The 24,945-nt window shown below is 36.8% G+C and overlaps 1 protein-coding gene across 1 annotated transcript in view; it reads left to right on the top strand.

The window, feature by feature from the left end:
- Msh3 (mutS homolog 3) overlaps positions 1-24,945 on the top strand; it is a 228,423-nt gene that overhangs the window by 138,065 nt on the left and 65,413 nt on the right. Inside the window, exons 14-17 of the mRNA XM_008853317.3 lie at positions 8,503-8,690; positions 9,390-9,558; positions 14,839-14,903; positions 17,515-17,631. Coding sequence (XP_008851539.1) covers positions 8,503-8,690; positions 9,390-9,558; positions 14,839-14,903; positions 17,515-17,631 — 539 coding nt within the window. The remainder of the gene's footprint in view (positions 1-8,502; positions 8,691-9,389; positions 9,559-14,838; positions 14,904-17,514; positions 17,632-24,945) is intronic.

Below are 24,945 nucleotides of genomic sequence, written 5' to 3'. Positions count from 1 at the left end.
ACAGAAATAGACATATACGTCAGTGGAACATCATTGAAGACCCAAACCTGAGTACACGCAATTTCAGCCACCTGATGTTTGACAAAAGTGCCAAGGACACACAATGGAGGAAAGAGAGCAACAAATGGTGCTTGCAAAGCTAGATCTCCACCTATAGAAGAATGAAACTAGATCCTTATCTCTCACCTTGTACAAAAGTCAACTCCAAATAAACCAAAGACCTCAATGTGAAACTAGAAACCCTGAAACTATTAGAAGAAAATATTGGCAGTAATTTACAAGATGTAGGTGTAGGAAAGGATTTTCTAAATTGGACAGAAGTTGCTCAGGAATTAAGGTCAGCAATCAACAAGTGGGACCTCATTAAACTAAAAAGCTTCTGTACAGCAAAAGAAACAATAAAAAAGTGAAGCAAAAAACCCACAGAATGGGAAAAAGTCTTCACCACTGACACATCTGACAATGATTTAACATCCAGAATATATAAACTAAAAAATCAAAGAATCGAGAAACCAAATGACCCATTTCAAAGATGGGCTAAAGATCTAAACAGATTTCTCAAAGGAAGAAATAAAGATGGCTAAGAAACATCTCAAAAAGTGTTCAACATTGTTAATAATTAGGGAAATGCAAATTAAAACCACCCTAAGGTATCACCTTACCCCAACCAGACTGGGTAGGATTAAGAGAACAAATAATACCAAATGCTGGTGAGGATGTGGAGAAAGGGCAATGCTCATTCACTGACGGTGGGATTGCAAACTTGTGCAACCCCTATGGAAAACAGTGTGGAGAACTCTTAAAAACTAAAAATGAACCTACCATATGACCCGGCTATAGCACTCCTTGGCATATACCCAAAGGACTCATCCTATTGTAGAGACACTTGTACAACCATGTTTGCTTGCTGCTCTTTTCACAATAGGTAAGAGATGGAAGCAACCTAAGTGTCCCTCAACTGATGAGTCCTTAACAAAAATGTGATACATTTATGAAATGGAGTTCTATTAGCAGTAAAAAAAGATGAAATAAGGATATTTGCAAGTAAATGGATGGACCTAAAAACTGTTATACTAAGTGAAGTAACACAGACTCAGAAATATAAAAGATGTATGTTCTCCCTCATTTGTGGATTGTAGCACCAAATCCTTTTATACTCCAAGTCATTTTAATAAGATGATGCTGTACATCAGTCTCTTCTGCATGAAATAACTACCATCATCTCGACTTCAGCAGTTTCTGATTGCTAAACAACATCACAATTAGGCTTTTTGTCAGTTGTGCTCCTTCATTAAAGGAGGGGCATGTAGAGTCATTGGACCCTCACTGGAGTATCCAGCCACTCTTCCCAGCCACCTGTATGTAATTTAGCCTCAATCACACATGGTCTCCTGGATTTGGGGAGGGCTAAAGTATACAATCTGGGGAAGGCTAGGATGAGAAGTTTGACCCATGCTGGGTAAAGGCTTTCCAGTGTGCATACCCTCAGGTCTTTCATACACCTCAGCAACCCCTCAGTTATCTTGGTAAGCACAGTCAATAAATTCATTGGTTCCCCAGTAAAACTTTAATCAAACATTGGTCTGACAGTAGAACCATGAAAGGGAATAAGCATTGCTTAGTATCCCCAGGAAAAGAATCCTCACAACAGATGGAAAATTTATTTGTTAATGTTATTATGTCTCATAATTATTAAAAAAGAAAACGAGAGTGTAAAAGATGTTAAAAGGGTATGGGAATGGATTTTTTTTTCAAAATAGACAGAAAAAATGAGAAAGCTTAAGCAGTGATGAAGTTCTGTGTAGGTTTATTATGATATATAAAGGATGAAACAAAAATTATGTGCACATAATCTTATTTCTGAGGTCATAGTTTAGTCAACTAGTTTAAGGAACAAAATATATATCTAGTTAAGGTTTATCTGAGAATATTTGTTTTTTTACCCAAGCCTTATCTACACAGCACATAGTAATTAAATGTATCAGACTGGTGGAACTAACCTTACTGGATGTTTAACAGCCATACTTTGAGGCCTATACTAATCTGATCCGAGGGACTTAAAGGACAGTTTTTGCCCCTTGCCCCCCAAGGTCGACTAAGTTCCAGGGGAGTATGGAACAGCTTGCAAAATGTCCTGTAACTGGTGAGTCACCTGTCCTCTTGTTCAGGGAGGCCATGGAGGCCCCACCAGATGTACCTGAACCAGTGTCCAGTCTACAAAGAGGAGGGTCAACACAGGGGAGACATTTCCTACATGCTTCCAAATGAAGCCAGCCATGGTTGAGTAGGACCTTTGAGTTATCTTCACATAGATGGAACTGGTTAAAGAAAGGTGCCAGGGGCTCCTCCCAAGCCCATGTGACCCCTGAGGAACTGATCCTCAAATGACCTTAAGTGTAAATATAAATTGATTTATTTGGGCCAACTGTATGGTCTTAAACACCCAAAAGGAAATAACCAAAGAGTAAAGTGATCAGTGTATTTCTTTAAGAGTTCAAGGGATTACACTTCTCAGACATTAGGCTTAAGTATATATAAAAGGCTATTTAGACAATTATTTCTCATTGATGATTTTGTTCTGAATCAGGATGTGCTTCTCAGATGTAAGACTTCAAATCTTGGTCTGCAATACTGTAGTGCCCACCTGTTGTTAAGGGAGATAGCCTACAATAGTTCTAAAATGATGGCCAAATTTATTTTCTCCCCCTGTCTAGAAGCATTTTTAGAGAGAACTGACACTGATTCTAACCACTCCAACAGCTATCAAAATGCTGGAAAGCAAATCCTGAATCCATCACTCTTGAGCCCAGCCTTGGCTGACAATAAGAAAAATGAGGTGGAACCCAATAGAGGGATGCTTTTGGAAGGCCTTTTCAAGAAATTCCAGAGGACTCTTATACAAATATTTGAAAATTGCCCTTTTCTGACTTTTTTCTAGAACTTATAATGCTAATTACTCTTGCCTTTACTTTTCCGTCACATCTCCTATTCACTGATCAAGGACTTTCTTTTTCCCCGACAGATAAGAATTATGCAATTTGCTACCCTTTTCGATAGACCCACTGAAGGGGTACCCCAATTGCCTCACCATACGTCCCTGTTCAGCATGGAAGAAGTCAGAGCAGTCTGCCCCTGATTCCCTATTGTCAATATGGGTAACCTCTTCAGAGGATGGTGTGATAAGAATAGGAGGTAGGAATTGGCTAGGCAGTTAGTGTAAAAAGACCCCAAAGAAAATTAGTACATTTCTTGGCTAAAAGTCAAAATGTCCTCTTAGCAACGTACTCCATTCCAAAGGCCAAAAATGTCGCAAGTATTTGGGAGCTCTTATCTAATCTTTAAAAGATTTTAGGGTTACTTCTTCAGAGGGCGGAATGTTAGAGTAGCAAAATGCCCCATAAAAAAAATCCCACAGAAACTGCGCCCCCCAAAATGAAGAAAGAATACATAAAGTTATCAGAAAAAAGTGATGGGGAGATATGGGAGGAGTTGGAGGGGAGGGAATGGGCATGGATTTGATCAAAACACCTTATATGTTTATGTGCCTGTATGAAATTCTAAATAAAATATTTTTAAAAAAATAAAACTGTCGTGTACCAAGTGCTCTTGGATAAGTCACTCAAAAAAAAAAAATACATGACCAAGGAACCCATATTAATTTTGCTCTCAAATTGCTTTGTAAGAGAATAGTAAATGACTTCGGGTTGGTTCATGCATTTAAGGTATGTTGAAAGAAGTGTGTTTGCACAGTTTTTTGGTGTGAATATTTCTTACCCAGGTTGGACTAAGCATAGAGTCACAAGTTGAGCATGGAACTTGGCCATGATCCTCTGGCTGCTATTGCTTGTGCTTGTGGCCTGCTGTGTAGTACTACTTCTAGAGAGAAGTTTGCTCCTGGGAGTGGGCTGAATACATTGGGCTTTAGAAAGGTACTTTATGACCTTCTCCTCAGGTTTTTCCAGAGCCGGGCAGCTGGGCCTTGTTGGCAAAGCACTTGAGACTTCACTCTCCTTCTGCTGACTGAACAACTCTATGATGTCTGTACTTTGGAAGTTTATCCTCTTCTTTCCACTCAAATTGTCACAATCCCAATACTGTTGTTTAAAAGCTATATTAAATGTCCAATTTGTTCTTTATTTTTGTTACACTTTTTCATTAATTAACTAGAGGCCCCAAAAGCCTCCATGCTGGGCTGTTACATAGTCCAGCTTTCTTTGGTAGCAGGAAGTGTGTTTCCCAGTATGCAGTGGCCTTTCTGAAAGAGTATACTTCTGGATGCAGTTGGAATGCTTTCCTTCTGTTGGACCTATGTCTTATTGTTCTTTTGTAATTTACTTTCTCCTGTTGTTAGTCATTGTCTTTTCGAATATTTTCTCAGCATTAATTCATTTTGTATATACTTATCCTACTCCTGTTTAACTAAATCATTTTCTCCTTTATTTATTTAATTTTTTTTTTGGTCTCTTTGAGACAGAGACAGAGTTTCCCTGTAGCCCCTGGAATTTGCTGTGTAGACCAGGCTGGCCTCCATGTCATAGAGGTCAGCCCGCCTCTGCCTCCCAAGTGCTGGGATTAAAGGTTAGCTCCACCATGCCTGGTTCACCTTTTTCTCCTCTTGAGACATTTATTTGTTTTCAATATTCTGTCAATTTTATGTTCTTGAAGAGCTGTCCTCTAGAGCCTTCTTGTCTGCTCTAGCCTATACTGTTGCCCTCTATGCTTTTGTACCTTCTTAGATTCCTTTTACTTCCCTTGACACAGAGCTCCTGTTTGCTGCATCCCATGCCTTCCTCTTAGTGTATTCCTTCATTTTGCTGGAGTACCTCCTCTAAAAGCTTCTGGAAAAAGGGTGTAGATAAGGATATCCGAAGCAAATGTTTTGAAGTACTGGTACCTAGAAATGTGGCATTTTCTTCTAGTCTTGAATTTGATTTGTAGTTTGGTTGAGCATAAGATTCTAGGTTATAAACCATTTTCCCTTACATTTTTGTATTTCCCATTTGTGTTATTGTTGAACAGTCTGAAGTCATTCTGATTCCTGATTCTTTGGGTGATTTTTTTTTTTTTTTCTATTTCTTCCTCACCACCTGTAGAAATTCAAAGATACTCACTGTATCCCAGTCATCTCAGATTCTGTGGTAGCTTATCCTGGTTTGCTTTTCAGCATTTGCATTTTGCCCTTTCAGTGTAGTGTCCTAAATCCTGACTTTCTTGAATTGTTTTGGATAATCTTTCTGGGACTCTTGTGTTTGAATTGGTTGGATCTCCTACACTGGGTTACTTAACTTTCTTCTGTATTTTCTGTTTTCTGTTTTTTTGCACTTTTATTTTACCTTCTTGTAGTCTTACTTGTCTTATCTTCTGTCTATTTTGAACTTTCTCTTTCTATTATCATAGTTTAATTTTGCAAGAATTATTTTGTTGTTGTTCTCTAAAGTCTGCTCTGCACTTACTGTTTTTTGGTTTTAGTATCTTCTACTTTATTAATATTTACTAATTTTTTCTGTATTGATACAGGCTCTCCCCCCCACCTCCTCCCCAAGCTTTACTATTTATTTTTGTCTTTACATTTGATGTTAGACTTTTTCATCCAGTTTTAAAAGTTAGAGACGTAGAGAATCGATGGGAAAATGTGTGTGTGCTAAATGTGACTGATAAGGAAAACAGTGAGGAGACATGTAAAGTCTCTTTTTCTTTGGTCTTTTTTGAGACAGGGTCTCCCTGTAGCCCCAGCTGTCCTGGAACTCACTATGTAGACCAGGCTGGCCTTGAACTCACAGAGATCCGCCTGCCTCTGCCTCCCAAGTGCTGGGATTAAAGACATGGAAAACAGTGAGGAGACCTGTAAAGTTTCTTTTTTGAAAGAATTCTCACTCTAGTTCTTTAGGATTTCCTCCTGAAACACTTCTTTTAGCTGTTTAGCAATGCCGTGGAACCCAGAGGGAGACCACTAACTGGGAATCTCAGTATTCAGTTTGTAACCAGTTCTTTACTTTGATGACACTTCATCTTTTCATTGAGTCCAGAGCAGTCACCTTGTAAACTTTACCAAAGAAACTTGAGAACAACCTACCTTGGGCACTAAGCAGCTATTTTGTGCCCTACCTTCCTCCTGAAATGAAACTAGGCTTATTGACTAGAGAGTGAATTGCTTAGTGGTGTGGGATCAAGGGATCTTTTCACATTATAACTCACTTTCAATTAGCCCTCCCCCACCCCACCCACATCTCTGTCTTAGAGGTCATTTATGCACTAGTTCCTGAGTCTTTTAGGTTTCTTGGTGAAAATCAAGCTCCATCTCCTCTTTCCTCAAGGACAATTTAAGATTCAGTCTTCTTGAGTCTTCCCAGGCAATTACTTGTCTGTTCACCTTGTAGCTTCTAAGATTGTGCTGCTTTTGTCTTTCTGAGTTCCTCTTGGGATTTTATGCATTGCAAAGCAGTCCCTTGACTGGTTTCAAGATGGAAAGAGATTAGATGAACATGTTCAGCCCACCCTCTTTCCAGGAGCTCCAATGTAAAAATGTTTATGTGTGTTAAAAGATTATAGGGCAATAAAGTAATGAATAAAAAGTCTCCTTTTGCCACCTCCCTAGATCTGGTATCGAGAGGTAACTAGTGTAAATGTCATGTGCACCCTTTTAGAAAATTTTATTTATAGTTTTTATTTACACAAAATAATACATCTTACCTAAAGCACAAAGAAAGCATTATTGTGTAAATGTATGTAAATTGTGGTATATGATAGAAGCATATCTCATTTAATATGTATGGTAATTATGAAGTGTGATATCAATATATACAAATGTCTAATTTTAGCTGGTTCATAATATTACACTGTTTTGAGGTTTTTAAAAATCAGATTCAGTTGATAGATATTTGTTTTTATCTTTTTAATACTGTTATAAACAATGATATTACAAGTATTCAGATACATATTTCCTTCAGTCCTTGAGTATATTTTTATTTAAAATATTTTAATTATTATTTTTATTTTATATGTATGAGTGTTTTGCCTGTGTAAGTGCACCTGTGTTGTGCCATGGCGGTGGAGGTCAGAAGAGGGTGTTGGATCCCCTAGAACTGGAGTTATGGATGATTGTTAGCTGCCATGTGGGTGCTGGGAACTGAACCCAGGTCCTCTGCAAGAACAGCCATTGCTCTTAACTACTGAGCCATCTCTTCAGCCCCAGTCCTTGAGTGTATTTTTAAATAAATTTTTTGAAACAGTTGCTTAATCAAAGGATATATATTTTCCTTTTTCTTTTTCTCTTTATTTCTCTTCCTCCAACATCTAATGTAAGTGGATTTTTAGAAATTGGTTGGTTTTTGTTTGATTATAAGATAGCCCTCTCCTGCTCTCACCTTCCTGAGAAATAGGTAGATAATGAATGTGCCCAGTACTTCCCAGATGACCTGTCCTTTGCTCTTCTACACTGGCAGGAACAAGAATAGTTTCTTTCCTATTAAGAAGTTCAGCCTGGAGTCTGGCTTCCTCGGGCTGTGTTGTCCTCATGCTCAGAGGACCTTTTTCATAGTTGTGAAAATACACCACTTGACTCTTCAAAAAGATTATGTTTCTACTAATAGTGTATCAAAGTGTCTTTGTTTTACACCTGTGTGACATGATTGTTATCAAGATTAAGCTTTTGATCGTTTACAAATGCTACCTTGTAGTTTTAGTTTGTCTTTATGTATAAATGTGTGTGTTATAGAACATTATTTCTCTTCTATGAGCTATATATTTAATTTGTTTAGCCAGTTTTCTTTGGGTTATTCATCCTTTTCATGTCAGTTAAACAGCTCACAAAATTTTCTTTTACTCTGAATATAACTTTAAAAAGATCACTAAAGTTCATTTTCATGTACATTACTCTGAATATAACTTTAAAAAGATCACTAAAGTTCATTTTCATGTACCTTTGTGTGTGTGTGTGTGTTTGTGTGTGTGTGTATTGCAGACTTGTCTTACTCTGTAGTTCAGGATGGTCTGGAACTAACTATGTAGCTCGTACTAGCTTTGAACTTGCAGAAATCTTTTTAGTTTATCCTCCTGAGTGGTGGGGTTACAGATGTGAACCATGACATCCAGCTCTTTATGTTGTTTAGATTTAAAAAAAAAAAAAATCTGTCTTGAGAAAATAACCGACTGTGACTAGTAATAATCAGATATATAGAGATTAGAATCGCATGTGCATCTTAGTGTCAATTGTATTAAAAATGATTTTTTCTGTATGAAACTGTATTTTAATAATGAAATGGGGATCTTTTTTTTAAAGTTTAAATCCTCATTTAATTTTATGTCTTATAGGGTTTATACTGAGTACAATATTGTATAACTGTATTAATTCAACTATTAACCTCAAAATTTACAGCCAATTTTGAAAGAGATGCATCTTAGCTCTGGAGATTTTTATTGAATATGTCAATGCTGTTGTAATGAAATGCTTCTTCTAATTATATGGTTATTAAGTAAATAATTTTTAAAAAATCTGTCTTTCAGTGCTCTACCCAAGAGTTCTTCTTGATTGTCAAAAGCCTGTGTCACCTGAAGTCAGAATTTCAAGCATTGTTGCCTGCTGTTAATTCCCACGTTCAGTCAGACTTGCTCCAAACACTCATCTTAGAAATTCCTGAACTCCTCAATCCAGTGGAACATTACCTAAAGATACTTAATGAACAAGCTGCCAAGTAAGTCCAGGCCCTCACTTATTCCTTTCCATCAGTGAACATAAACCAGTACAGTTGCCATTTGATGTGTGAGTTCTCAGTCTCTGCTAGAATAATGGCTGAAGTTGCTTGAGTACTCAATGGTTGAGTTCCAATTGAGTTGTAATTGGAAGTATGAATGGATACTAAAATTTTTACATTATAGGGTCTAAGCTTAGTTCACCATCTAGGACAGCTATAGTGCTTCCCCAGGTATCAGATGATAAAAACACAAAGTCCTCCCAAAGCCAAGTAGCAGCAGCTTATTAACTCAAAAGCAGGTGTCAGGTGGCGCCTATCCCCATGTCCTACATATCCAGGCGTGATTGGTCTCATATTTAGAACCTTCAGAGTTGTGTTTGAAAGATAGTTATCTCATGGTACATCTGACAGGGAACTGATGTTGGCATTTGTCTTTATTTTCTAAATGGGCAAGTGACAAATATTTCATTTTAATCTCTTGGTTTCATCATAGGAATCATGAACTTGCAAAATGAAAATGATACTAATTTGTCAAACCTTAGAAGTTAAGAAATGCCCCCATAAATATTTAGTGGCAGAGCTGGAATTAGAGACACATTTCCCTGACTTCAGCCTCTTGGTCCTTCATCATGCTGCAAATTGATGACTGGTCTAATTAATGTACTTCAATATATGTATCTACACTTTTTCATATTTTAGAGTTGGTGATAAAACTGAATTATTCAAAGACCTTTCTAACTTCCCTTTAATAAAAAAGAGGAAAGATGAAATTCAAGAAGTCATTCACAATATCCAAATGCATTTACAAGAAATACGAAAAATACTGAAAATTTCGTCTATACAGTATGTAACTGTATCAGGACAAGAGGTAATGTCAAATATACTTTAATTTTATATCAGTTTTCTTGGGGTAGAAGAACTATTTTAAAATATAAATAAAATCTGTGGATAAGTTGTAAAACTTTCTGTATATTTCATGGAAATATTTCATAATAACTTACTTTGATAAGAAATCATGATAGGGCTAGAGAGATGGCTCAACCATAAGAACATTTACTACTCTTGCAGAGGACTCTGGTTCAGTTCCAACACTTATATCAGAGCTACCCTCAACTCCAGTTCCCCAGAGGATCCAAAGGCCTTAGGCCTCTGGGGCACCTGCACACATGTGGTGCACATAAATTCATACAGGCACAAATATACACATAAATAAAAATAATAAAAAAATCTTAAAGAAGAAATCATGGTGATATATTATCCTCTTCATAAATTCAAGCTATTTAATAGTATATGTGTTTTGATGTTGAAACTGTATTATAGAAAATCTTAGTTACTACAAATAGGAATTTAGAGGGTTCACTTTTTCTCAATCCAGGAGAGAAAAGCTAGTGTTTGATTCTCAGCTTATAGAAGATGAAATGATGCCAAGTGGACCATATCTGGTTGGATCACTCAGTGATTAGATGATAGCACTTCCTCCCAAAGTTAGGGCCACGACCATTTTTTTTTTTTTTTTCTTTAAAGCTAGCCAGGTGTGGTAATGCGTACCTTTGACTATCCTGGTCTACATGGCAAATTCCAGGCCAGCAAGAGCTACATAGTGAGATAGTGAGACTGTCTCTAAAGCAAAGAAGCACAAGCTAGAATAGAAACCTCCATTTAGTGACTCTTCTGTAGATTATAGTGCTGTTTAGAATATGTGGTTTAGGTTGTGAACTTATTTAAAGTTTGGTATTAATGTCTGAGGAGAGCAGCAGAGAAGGAAATGCTTTGACAGTGTGGTTGTAGCTTTGAGTTCTGTTTCGAATCTTGAGGCGTCTGCTATATTTTGTATTTAATTGAAGGGTCTAAATATAAGGGTTTCAAAAACTTTGCCTTATTAAAACAACAGGTTAATAAATTTATGAGTAATATCTATAGGATGAACATTTTATTCAAGATTTTTAAAAGTATTTTTTCTTAAGGGAAAAAAGCTTAATTTCAAATCATATGTCTTAATATTTGCATTGCTTTGTATATTTTGACAAAGGATGACCAATTGTATGGTTATTTGAAATTAAAAACTAGAATATATGATAATACTTATAAAATGTTTATAGCCTTGTACATTCAGTAGATTTAAATATTGACTTAAGTTATCATACTTTGGCTAAAGTTATGAAGATCTTATACTCAACAGATATTTCACTAAGTGCATTTCAATACAGAACTCTACATTAACAGAACAAAATGATTTACAGTATTTAAAAAGGCTAGCACCAAATATTTAATTGTATCTTGTTTTAACCCTGTGATTATGACCTTGACAGTTGAATATAATCTCAGTGCCACGATTCTGGTTCATCAGTAAGGGTAAATAGTTACAAGAGTGGCCTTCTGGTATTATGGTGGAAAAGCTTGAGTATTAAGTGCTAGTTTGACTGTTTACATGTTACATGACTAACTTGTGTTGGGAGTATGAAAGTACCTTCTCATCACAAGGTTCTTTGCTAATGTTATCATGAAGTAATCATCATGATGTGGGTACCATTTGTCCAGCATTAGTTATATACTTGAATGCTGTCACTTTGCATTTAATTCTTTAGTTTTTCCAGTTTTGCTGGAAAGAACCTGGTTGGGCTAATTACTCAAGATCAGAAGCCCAGTTCTAGCCAACCTGCGGGGCTGAAATCTATCCTCATGCATTGCTTCATTTCACTCACAGATTGTAACCCAAGAATTATCAGCACCATAGATTTTTTTTGGGGGGGGGGATAAAATTATTAACATAAAACTTTTTAAGTATTGGGCAAACAGTGCTGGGTTTAGCTACTACCTTTTAAGTAAAAATGGAAGAAAATGATGAAGAATTAATAAGGAATCTTAGATTCATTATGAGTGCGTCTTTACAGTTTAAGGAAATAGTTTGGAGGTCAAGTTTATTACATCACAAATGATACAATGGAAGATAAATTACGATGTTCTTTCTCATTATACCTTTAGTTAGGATAAGTTGACAAGTTTGAGGGGAAAAATTGCTTTAACAATAGGATGAATTTTGGTTGGTTTTTAACAGCCTCTCAAGAATTTTATTAATTTATATATTCATGTATTACTATTAGTATACATGTTGCCTCTGCAAGTGTTGGCTCATGGGAAAGTAATGCAAGAGGAGACTTGATGTAGCACTGTGAGTTTACTGCTTCTGGGGCATTGCTATCATATTCTATGTCAAGAGTGAGTTATTTCTTAACTTAAATCAAATGGATCTGAGGCAGTATTTAGATTTGATGTAGCATTGATAGTAGTATTATTCCTAAAGGAAAAAGGGGAGGAAATATTGTTGGGAATCATGAAAATATTCAGGCTGACCCCCTCTCTCTCTCTCTCTCTCTCTCTCTCTCTCTCTCTCTCTCTCGACAGGCTGGTCTGGCCTTGAACTCACAGAGATCCACCTGCCTCTGCCTCCCAAGTGCATGGATTAAAGGCATGCGCCACCACATCTGGTGAGGAAAATTTTCTTAACTCATAGCATGTAGTGTATCCAACTATTTTTTTTATATGTTTATCTCTCTTCTAAATAAGAAACGTTTGAAAATTCTCAAGGGGAAGTAAGTAAAGGGGGACATGTAGTGCTAGAGAAAATGGGAAGTGGGCTCTGAGTGAGTTAAAACATCAGCATCCTCCCTGGCGGTGGGGATTGCAATCCCAGCACTTGGAAGTAGAGGCAGGAAGGTCAGGAGTTCAAGGTCATTTTTGGCTACAGAGAGTCCAGCCTGGATCTGAGACCTATCTGGAAAAACAAAAACAAAAAAAACAAAAAACAAAAAACAGAGGCAGTGGTGGGGAGGATTTTAGCAAACCCAGCAAGAATGCCAGCCTACAGAAGTAGGTCCTAAAAGAATAATATGAAAGATTGGTAGAATGAATCAAGGTAAAAATCTGTGCTTACATCTAAGAAATGAAGTTAGAAACTGGAGAGCAGGGTAAATTGCTCTAAGCACTTTCTGAGGTTTCTGGGACATTGCATTTTTTCCCCAATTTTATTTCTTTAGCAATAAAACTCACAAACAAAGGCCTGCCTGCTCATTCCTGGGATGCTTCAAAAGGGAACAGCTAGAAAAATTTTTCCTATCCTGAGGCGAGTGCAACAGAGCAAGCACTGGTGTGTATAAAAGCTGCTGTGCATAAAACCACTGGAGAACTCAGGCTGAAAACCCGAGGACACAGGAGCTGAGTGTGACTGCAGGGGCTGCACTAGTGGGAGGTCACATGGCTCCGCAGCGCCCTCACTGCACTTTGCATACTGTGTTGTCAGTGTACATGGTAACTTACTGAAAGTGGTGGTCCTTAGAGTGGGCCTTTGATAGTCACACAGTGACTTCGTGGTCCACACTGTTCCCGAGGTCCACCTTATGTTTATGGGCTTCTTTTCAAAATGTTCACCGTCCTTCGTCACTGACTCCTGGGATCTCTGCATTAGTCATTACAGAGCCAGATGTTACCTTCCCCAATTAGTGACTCAATGTGGTCTTGATATTTGATGTTTGCCTTTGACATAATTCTTCCTAGAATGATTTCCTAAAAACCATTGTGCCTTCTCACAGAGCATTTTAAAATAGAAGAAACATTTAGTATAGTGATTTTATTTTTGCCGTTAATAATATTTAAGTTTGGGGGCTTTTGCAGTTTTTTTTGTTTGTTTGTTTTTTTTTTTTTGTAAGCATAGGGACTTTAAAAACTGTTCATTCTTTGTTGTTGTTGTTGTTGTTGTTGTTGTTGTTTGAGACAAGGTCTCCCTATGTAACCCTGGCTGGCCTGGAACTCAGAGAGCTGCCAGCCTCTGCTTCTTGAGTGCCGGGATTAAAGACATGCACCACCATGCCTGGCTAGACTGTTCATTCTTAGCTGTATAATTGAGTGTGACAGATTTAAAACTGTATTAATTCATTTTTATATATGAAAACATCATTAGTTCCAATTTTTTTACTAAATATGGAAATTAATAAAAATTAGCCATTAATGTTAAAGCTACAGTATTTCTATTAGTGAAAAAGTACATTGGAGCTGGGCATTGTAGCGTATGCCTTTAGTCCCAGCACTCTGCAGAGGCAGGCCAGTTGGTGCTACAGGGAGACCCTGTCTCAAAAAAAAAAAAAGAAAAAGAAATTGGTAATCAGGAAGATACAAAATTGTGTGTATATCATAAAACTGATAAATGAAAAAAGTTCCTGAAACCATCACAGAGCTCCTGGATTCCATTGTGTACAATATAGGTTTTTGAAAATGTGTCTGAACAAAATACTGATTTTGTATGTGTGTGGCGATGATAGGATCTGAGCACATTGAGAGGAAACCTTAACTAAGGGTAAAATGAGGTATATAATACATGTTTGCTTCCTGGCTGACTTCATAGAAGCTTGCTAACAGAATGAACACAGTTGGATCTATAAAGATAGTGTTGATTTAAGGCTCAGGAAATAGTGCATCTGTAAACTCAGCACTTTGAGTGAGGGGGAAGGAGACAGGAGAATTCTTGGGGCTTGCTAACCAGCTAGTCTAGCTGAAGTGGCGAGCCCCAGGTTCAGTGAGAGACCATGTCTCAAGGAAGTAGGACAAAGAGAGTGATAGAGCAGGACAGCTGATGCCCTTTTTGGCCTCCACACTTGCTTGCATGAGTATGCACACACATGCACGCGTACACACACACACACACACACACACACACACACACACCACACTTCAATCAGAAATTTAATCTGATCTGGATGATAAAATTCTTTTTTAAAAATATGTAAGTGTACCTGTGTTGTATAATGCCTGCGGAGGCCAGAAGAGGGTGTCAGATCCCCCGGAACTGGAGTAACAGACAGTTGTTAGCTGCCATGTGGGTGCTGAGAACTGAACCTAGGTCCTCTGCAAGAGCAGCCAATGCTGCTGAGCCATCTCTCCAATTGTGATAATAAAATTCTTAAGATAAATGGGTACTAATAAATGAAAGGGGTTATTAGGGAAAAATTACCCAGATTTTCTCAAGAATAATTCTGGATTTATTTGGAATGTTTAGAATAATATTTACTAAATTGTTATTACACTGTTTCCAAGAGGCTTTAAGAAATATAGTGGTTGGTCATTTAAATATCTAACTATTCATTTGCATTTATTTTAGTTTATGATTGAAATAAAGAACTCTGCTGTATCTTGCATACCAGCTGATTGGGTTAAGGTTGGAAGGTAGGTTTAAAAGCATTTTTTTCTTCTAACATGAGCTATGACATGTGTATCTGTGTGCTCCTAGACTGATGTTGCCACATTGTTGAAGATAAGAGCAGTTTACCTCCTTTGATTTTTCTTATGGAACTTTGAACCAAAAATAATTGTTTTTAGATATTTTTGTCATGGATTTAAAAATATTATTGAAGAATATGTTTTTATACATTCTTTTTTCTCCTTTTGTAAATTACTGTTTTGTCCCTATAGCAGACAGGGCAAGTTGAGCGGCCTTCAGCTGGAAGATTAATGTGCTTGTTGCAGCTTCTTGATGAATACTGCAACTGACATCTCTTTTAAGAAGCTGAAATTTCATTTTCTACCTCACTGAGCTTCATGTTTCTTTATTCTTAATGTTTTCCTTGGCACATAGTTATAATAGTTACTTCTTTTTGTAACTAATATCATGAACTGATGAATATAAATGAATTGAAAACAAAATTAGAGAGCCACCTTTTCTCCTTGGTTAACGTCAGTTCTCAAGAAGGGACTCATTAAAGAAACAGTGTTGGGGAAGTGCAAGTGGTGGTGGCCAGTATGCTGTTCATAATATTTGTTATTGGGTTCACAAACTTGTGTGAACCTGAGATGAAAGTGTTGCATTTGCCCAAGATAATTTTTTGGAGACTGGTAACTGGCAATGGAGTGAAGCGACTCTGTGTTAAGGACAAAAGGAAATTTTGGCATGATGTGTGAGTGGCTATTAGTTTCTTGTTTTAATTAAAAAACAAAACTATTGTCCAGGGCCATGGCAACAGCTACTGTAGGCACAAACACAGGTTTCTTGAACTGGAATACCATGTTTGTTTGTTTGTTTTTCTTCCCTATGCTTTCAGGAGCTGTAGTATAAATGTGAATATTGCTGACTTAAGGAGATGGTTCCTCTCTTTGAGGCATCCTTCCCTGCGTTGCTGTGGTAAAACACTGACCAAAAGCAACTTGGAGAGGAAAGGCTTTATTTCATCCTTCAGTTTACAGTACATTGTTAAGGGAAGCCAGGCAAGAATGGAGGCAGGAACCTGAAGCAGGAGCTGAAGTAGAGATCATGGAGGAATGCTGTTCACTGGCTTGCTTCTCCTGGCTTGTTCATCTACATTTCTTATACAGCCCAGGCCCCACAAGCCTAGGGATGGTACTGCCCACAGTGGGCTGGGCCCTTCCATACCAATTTACAATTAATAAAATGCCCCATAGATATGCCCACAGGCCAATCTAATGGAAGCAATTCTTCAGTTGAGGGCCCCTCTTCCCAGGTGATTATAGTTTATGTCAAGTTGACAAAAACTAACCAGTACAGTCCCCTTATTTGCTTTTGTCCTATACTACAGTTAGTGAATGAAAATACACTTTATGAAGAGACATTGCTAATAATCATGTTAGTCTGTATAAAAAAATAACTGAAGTATCTCATTAAATGAAGCTCTCCAGAAGAGAAAGGTATGATAAAATGTTTGCACAGAAATATAGATGAAATTAATTTTAAAAACAATAAGAAAGGCATAAATTGGTGCCAACATCTATTGAACATTCAGTAATATAATTTGAGTGAACAAATAAGGTATTTTGGTGAGAGTTTTATCACTGCTTTTTTGTCCATTGTTTGGGTGCCAGGCCTTGCTTGATACAAGGACAGGTTAGAGTATCATCAGTCAGACTTTCAGTGTCCAACAACTTGCTGTTAAAGTTAATAATGACAGTGTGATGTAAGAGTTGGAAAGCAAGCAAAAATCAGGGTACACTTGACCTTGAAGAGCTCTCATATCTATATTGTCAATAGCAGTAGCACCTACCTATTTAACCCATTGAATTTTCATAACTAGGAACTCTGCTAAAGACTTCTGTGACCTCCACAGCAGTTCCTGTGCAGGTGACACTCTTAAAATCCTTGTTTTATAGATGAAGAAAGGAACACATATAAAGTCTATTCCATTTGTACAAAGTTATCAGACATAGTAAATGGAGGATCAAAATTTTGGTCTAGAATCTCTGACTGGGGAACCAAGCTCCCCACATACTGTCTTGGTGATTGAGAAGGTGGAGATTACACTCAAGCCTAGAGGAGCAGATGGGATCCAGAGCCACTGGGGCCTGAAGAACTCCTGACTCTTTTATGGCCCAAACTCATACATTAACATTCTTTGTGATACAATATGTTTTTCTTTTTTCTCTGAAATATGTCAAACAGGAAAGTATGAAATCTCAAGAGTAATATGACCTTCAGCACTTTGTCTACTTTTCTTTCTTTGTCATCTTACTTTACTGTATTTGCTTCTGATGTTTTTAAGCAAGCATTTCATTTTGCATAACTGAAAAAGAACCTTTGCCTATGAAATTAAATGTTTCAACTCTGACTTTGTTATATGGATATAATTTGAAACACATTTTGAAAGCTTCTTGAACAAAATCACATTCTTTAGAATCAGTAGCTTGGGACCATAATTCAAGAATGCTGTTTACAGCTCTTTATGTTCAAGGTTTATCAGCGAATAATAAATAACTGCTTTAATGTTCTAAAATGATGGCATTACTGATTCTTATAACCTTGATTTCCTGTTTGTTTTTCTCCCTCTTGTAGCACAAAAGCTGTGAGCCGCTTTCACTCTCCTTTTATTGTAGAAAACTATCGGCATCTGAATCAGCTCCGGGAGCAGCTCGTCCTTGACTGCAGTGCTGAATGGCTTGATTTTCTAGAGTGAGTTCACAATGAAAAGTAGAGTCTGACTTTTTGCTATTGGAAATAGACCGGAAAATCTTTCCAGCCAAAAGAAAAGTAGAAATTACTGCTTGTGACCTGCTAGAAATAGTTGAGTACTTATGTTCTTGGATTTTATTTTTAATTTTAAGCTCATCTTAGTCTTTGAGAGAGACCAGATATACTTTATTGCACGTTCTAGCACTTTGTTGCTTATGATGTCTAGCAGAGTCGCTTTTGAGATTCCACCTTGGAATTTGCCCTTTCACACTGGGTAGGTATGGATTAGTTGTTGTGTTTTTATTATCTTCATTTTTTAAGTAAATAATATTTTTAATTGCTAATATCTGAGCCAAGAGAGGATGTCACAACCATAGAGATGCAATAGAGATTAAAAAATGACAGAGATGCCTAGAGTTGGACTTGGAAGTAACTTGAAATGTTTATCACAGATCAAAATCTTAGCAACATAAATAACAATAATAATGAATTAAAATACATGCTGAGGGCTAGAGAGATGGTTCAACATTTAGGAGAGCTTGTTGTTCTTCCAGAAGACCTGAGTTCAGTTCCAAGCTCCTGTCCCAGGTGGCTGATAAACATCTGTGACTCTAGCTCCAAGAGATCCAATGCCCTCTTCTGGCCTCTGTAAACATCTGTACTCAAAAACATATACTCATACACAGACACACAGAGACACGTAATTAAGAATAAAAATTTAGGGGCTTGGAGATGGCTCTTGATTAAGAGCATTGGCTGCTCTTGCAGAAGACCAGGGTTCAGTTCCCAGCACCCATGTGGTATCTAACAACTGTCTGTAATTCCAGTTCCAGGGGAATCTGATGCTCTCTTCTGACCTCCGTTGGCAATGCACAACATGGGTGCACTTACATACATGTAGGCAATACACTCATACATATAAAATAAAAACATAAATAATTTTTAAAAGAATAAAAATTTAATATATACCCTGTGTGTTTAAATCTATGAATTCATAATGACTAAGAAAACTAATTCATAACCTTTAGGTTGATAGGGAAATAATACACTTTTTTAAAAATTGGCTGGAACAAAGGTAAAGAATGGATCATTTAAAAAATATTTTATTTTTATTTATGTATGTAAGTGCATCTGTGTTGTGCAATGCCCACAGAGATCAGAAGAGGGAATCAGATCACTTGGAACTGGAGTTATAGACAGTTATTAGCCTCCATGTGGGTGCTGGGAATCAAACCTAGGTCCTCTGCAAGAGCAGCCAGTGCTCTTAACTGCTGAGTCATCTCTCCAGTCCCTAGAATGGATCATTAATCCAATGTTCCTACATAACTTTTACCAATGGGTAGCAGATAAAGAAGAAATGCTTGTTTTTGTAGTTTCCCATTGGTAGATTAAGGACTCATTTTGCAAACAAGTCAGTTAAGATATCTAGGAATTGGGTTTTTTAAAATCCTGTGTATTTTTCTTGTAGTTTTTTATTTTGAAGAAAAAATTACTTGACACAAAAGTTAGAATGATGATCTATGCACCCTTATCAAGATTTAGGAAGTGTTAACTTTTTGCCATACCTGATTTGTGTCTCTCTTGTGTGTATATATACATCTATATTAATACACACATATACATACATATTTTTGTTTCTGAGCTATTTGGAAAACTTATATCTTGTAATACTTCATGTCAAGCAATCTAGGGAAGGTTAATTTTAGTTTAAGAATCTGTTTGTTTCCTCAATACTCCTACCCTAATTTTTTTTTTCCTACCCTAATTTTTAAATGAAAAAATTAGTTAACTTTTACACATTGCTTTTGGTTCTGTTTCTTTACTCTGTTTTAATCTAGAATTGTCTGCCACCTTTTTCATTTTTATGATACAGGTTTTTTTTTTTATTTTTGTTTTGGATGCGTCATGCCATTGTCTCAAAGAATGCCTCACGTTGTAGATTGATTGATAGTCAAATGTTCATATTGCCAAGTCTAAATCAGTGATGTGCTGCTGTATAATCAGTTTTTGGAAGAACAATAGTATTTGTAGTTGGCTGATTTCTCTATTGTAAGTACTTCCACCCTAGCTTATTTCCAGCTACTTCTGTTCTAGAGTTGGGAAGAAATGTCAACACCATTGTTTCATGAGTCCATAGAACTTTATATGTATTAACTCATTATTCTTTTCAAGATCCCTGTGAAGTTAAGTACCATTATTGTATATAACTTTCCAGTGAATAAAGTGCGGTGCAGAAATAAGAACTAAGTTGTCCACAGCAAGGGGGGGTGTTGGAGCCCAGATTTCGCCTGGACTACCATTCACTCAGGCAAGTGTCCTGTGCTATCAGGCTGTAGGTGAACCCACAGGCATGTCTTTGAACAGAAAGCTGTTACTCTCTCTGTCTAAAAACTTAAACAGCAAAAGTTCAGTTGGGGCCTCAGGAAGCTTTACTACATTTCAAGTAACCCACATGACAAGTGAAAATAATGCAAAGGAAAAAAAGAGAGCTTGAGAATTTAAAAGATACTAAGTGGATACCAATCTTCTTTTCTTCAGAGGGGTATGGAATTGCAAGGGGAGGAAGAGATGCAGCTTACTTACTCTGCATCCTTTGAGATTGACTTAAAATCTTGCATCTCGAGATGGAAATTTGCTCATTCATTTCCCTTTTCCAATCAACTTTGAATTTCTCATTGTAAAAGCTTTTGAATCTCTTAGTTTTTCTGTTTTCCGTAGGAGAATCACTGATAATATGGAAAGTAGACTAAACTTATACCTCACAGACTTCAAGGGCCACCTTCTAGAAGGGTCTGGAGATTCAGTTAGGTAATCCCATGCTCATTGTCTTCATTGCCTTCATAATTTCATAGCTCTGGCTTACCTTATCCCTGTTCACATTCCAGGCTAAAGAAAGCCTTTCTTTCTCAGGCTGCGTGCTTTGCTGTTACTGTATTTCCTTCCTGTATCTGTTACCAGATTCTTGATTTTCTTTTTTTCCCTTTGCAATATCTCTAGGGTTTGTATTTTCTCTGACTCTTTTCTGATCTACCACCATAAGAATTCATAGCCTCTCACCGTGTCAGCCTTCTGATACTAACTTTCTCCTGCATCAACTCCAGAGAAATCTGCTTCCGTCTTACCAGCCCTTTGCTGCAATTGAAGAGTCACTCCATGTGAACTAACACTAAGTGTAACACCATGGAAGGATATGATACTCAAGATGTTAGCTGAGCAAGGAAAATGATGTTGAACAATATTGAAATATGCTACACCTTCATATATATACCATCACTAATATGTAGCATATAAACCTTCATGTTTTAAAAAATTGTAATTGAAAATACAAAATATTTTTCTGTTATAATATGCTTACTGACCATGTGTATATCTTAGAAGAGGTCCATGTGCACACATATATATAACTTAATGATGGAGTTTTGTCCCTACAAAATTATCATAAATTGGACATACAATTAATGCAATAAAATATTTAATTCAGCAAACATCATCATATTGTACCCTAGCAGACCTGAAACATGACCAGAACCTTTGTATTAGCCTGTAGTTGGGGAATCTTAAGAGAATAGCAAACTGTGCATCATTACCAGGGAAAAAAATTAAAGTTCATATCAAAGTACCATTTTTGCTGAATGGGTATCAACATTTGCACCACCAATAGCAAGGTGAAAAAATTGTAATTTGAATCATCATAAATTGAGGACTGTCTACATGTAGATTTAGAATGTTAGTGGTAAGGTTGATTTAAATTCCTTTATCTTGTAAACAAATGATATCAGAAGTTTTTGTGGTGTGTGTGTGTGTGTGTGTGTGTGTGTGTGTGTGTGTGCACATACCACTTTTTTATATACCTTTGGAAATAAAAATTATAGGCTGGGCATGTTTATGCACACCTGTAATCACAACTCTTGGGAGTCAGCAGGTGGATTGTGATTTCAAGGCTAGCCTAAGCTACATAGTAGGAACCTGTTTCCAAAATAAATAAAAATGAAAGATAAACTAAAAAAGATTATTAGAGTTTTGAATGAACAAAATTGACTGAAATGTATTTGGAGCATTTACAGTTAGAGCCCCACTTGAGAGCAGCATTTGTTACTGTATAGTTTATTGAGGTTCCAGATGGTATGACTATGATGTCATGGGATGATTGACCTCAATGAACTGACATCAGAGGATTGCATACAGCCATCCCAGTGTGTTTGTCTCCTACTGTTGTGTGTTAATCACTATACTTTTGATCAAAATATTGCAAAAAATCAAGCATCTAAGCTCTGCTGCCAAAGAAATCCTTTCTCAAATGTGTCTAGTCTTATGGAGTATGGACCATGGATACTAAGTTTTCTTGCTTCCAAATTCTAACTTTCTTATAATAGTTGACATATATTAGAAATGTATTTTCAAATAAAATGTTTTCCATTCTTAACTGCCAGTATCATTGAGAAACATTTGATAGTCATCTTCTCTGTCACCATAACAGCCTTAGAACCTGTGTGTACATTTGCTTCCCATGGACCCAGAATTAAAGTCATTGTGCTTTGACGTCAGCCTCAAGTTGATTGATGATGTAGTGATAAGGTTGTGTCTTATGGTGACATAACGTCAAGTTTTCCAGTTGTTGTCTGTTTATTGCCCCCCTTTGGCTTTTCACTTTTTTGAGACAGTTGTCTCCCTATGGCCCCAGTTGGCCTGGAAATGCTATGTAGACCAGGCTGGCCTTGATCTGCCTGCCTCTGCTCCCCAAGTGCTGAGATTAAAGGCTTTCACCATGCCTGGCTTCTTTTCTTTTCTTCTTTTTTTTCTTTCTTTTTTGAGTTAGAGTTTCATGTAGCCCAAACTGGCCTCAAACTTACTATGTAGCTGAGACTGGTCTTGAACAGATCCTTCTGCCTCTACCTTCCATAATTGTAGGATTACAGGAATGTACCATTTTTTTCCGCCTAGTTTTATAAGTATAAATGATCTCTTTGAAATTTGAGGTGGTGTATAGCAACATACAGAAAGACCAAGAAATTAAACAGGGCTTTTTAAATAGTTGTGGTGATTTTACGGTTTGACAATGTCTCTCTTTATTTATATGTCTTATTTATATCATTGACAGGAGAAGGAACATTGTTGCCTCTAGCTAAATAATTATCTTATTCTTTCTGTTTCTTATTTTATTAACTGAAATCTTACCCACTGAATATTCTGTCTCTCATGTCCTTCCTGAAAATTAGAAGATCATCAAGACAGTACAGGCTGCCGTGTAGGGTCTTGGTGGCCCTGATAGGACCTGGGGAGGAGAAAGGGGAAGGACAAAAATGACTGTTAGTGACAAAGTACATTGACACTTAGGTTGAGAGAAGCAAGGACAAAAGCATCAAATATGAGGGATCTTTAACAAAAGAGGGACCAGTGTATAACTACCAGGTGGGCCAATAATTGGGGTAGGGACAGCATAGGCCACAGACCAAGGGGTGGGTAAGAGATGAGATCCAAAATTGAGGTCAGACTAAGAACAGCCACCTGCAAAGTTAAGTCCTTACAATGTCCAGCATCTTCAAAAGTAGCATTTTTAAGGTGGCATCTGAGGAGGGCCTAGCTGTGTTTGGAATTTGCACAAACATACTACTGGTAGAATTTGTATCACTTATTTCAGTGAACTTTCATTCAGGGAAAAATAGATTAATTTATATGTTCTGTGTACTTAGATAAAGATGTGGAAAGTATGCTGTGAATATAATTTTTAGTTCACAAATAATAATAATGTAAAGTAAAGCTAGATAAAATGTCATTAAATTCAACTTTATCTTGATAGTAGTAAAATACATCACAAAACAGGTTTTAAAAAAATAAGATAGGATTATGTAGGAATAACTGGTTATTATACTAATTTAATGATACCTTTATAAGTTAGAGAATATTGTAAAAACTTGATTTGGATAGGAAACAGACCAAAACTTAGTATTTCTAAAAGCCACATTGTATTACAGAAATATACAAAAATGTCATGAAAGACGTTCCTTGTAACATTCCCTCCTCACATTTCTTCCCACGTTGTGTAAAGAATATCTGAGCTGCATTGTGATCCAATGCAAAAAGCAGGCAGCTGATTTCTAGTTTATTGCTAACTATGTAAAAATAAGCAACAGTGATAGTAGCACCTTGCAGAGCGTCATGGTGAGGTGGGGTACATAGAGTTGAGGGTGCAGCTCCGTGAGAGCATCTGCCTAGCCAGCTCCGTGAGAGCATCTGCCTAGCGTGTACTAAGCCTTGCATTACATTTCCAGTGCTGGCAAAAAAACAAAACAAAACAACAGAAGAAAAAAAAAAAACCAAAATAACAGCAACAAAAATCTGGAAACTAGACAAGCAAACAACAAAAGAATGTGATTTGAATATAAGCCCTGCTGTTAATTGTTATGTGACCTTAGGCTAATTGCTTTGTTTCTCTGAACTTTATTTGTGCTGCTTAGGTAGTAAAGATCTGCCTTGGTGGTTATGAGGTAAGAATATAGGCATCTCTCCTGTCTCTGGGCATTAAATACTGATTTTCCTTCAGCTTTTCACATGATCTTCTTTATACTTATCATTGCACTTTCTCATTTTCCAATCTTGGCAGAATGTGTGACTCATCACTGCCTACGTTTACATCTTCAAATTGAACGAAGTCTTAATTTCTCTTGAATGAGTACTTATTCCATTATTTAAGCTCAGTTATGTGTTTTCTATTTACTTAGAAGATATTTCATTCTGGGCATTTAAATACTAAGTCTTAGGTTATTTTGTAGTATATTTTTGTTTTATTTATTTATTTAGTTAGTTATTGAGTGAGATAGGGCCTTGAATTCCTGTGTAGCTAAGGATAATCTGCCTCAGTCTTCCAAGTGCTGGAATTGTAAGCATATAACTGGCCATATCTGTCCAATTATGTACATTTCAAATATTTTAATTAATTTTATTTTATGTATGTGAGTGTATTGCCTACATGTATGTAAGTGCACCTATGTCATACCATGCCCCCAGAGGTCAGAGAGGGCATTGGATCCACTGGAGCTGGAGGTAGGAATGATTGTTAGCCTCCATGTAGGTGCTGGGAACTGAACCTGGGTCTCCTGCAAGAGCAGTTGGTACTCTTAACTGCTGAGCCATCTTTCTAGCCCCAAATTATGTATATTTTAAACATCTTCAATTTAGCATTAACTAGATGTTGATAATTTGTACAGTATTCCACATATGGTCATAAAATACTATGATATGAAGTAATGGAATGACATAGGTAAAAAGAGGTTATAAAGCCTGCAAACATTCCTATACTTTTTTGGAATAAAAGTC

This window comes from Nannospalax galili, unplaced genomic scaffold, assembly GCF_000622305.1.
Source record: "Nannospalax galili isolate Female #2095 unplaced genomic scaffold, S.galili_v1.0 scaffold45, whole genome shotgun sequence".
Classification (NCBI taxonomy): domain Eukaryota; kingdom Metazoa; phylum Chordata; class Mammalia; order Rodentia; family Spalacidae; genus Nannospalax; species Nannospalax galili.
The sequence above is the reverse complement of the archived record's forward strand: the minus strand, read 5'-3'. Positions and strand labels throughout refer to the sequence as shown.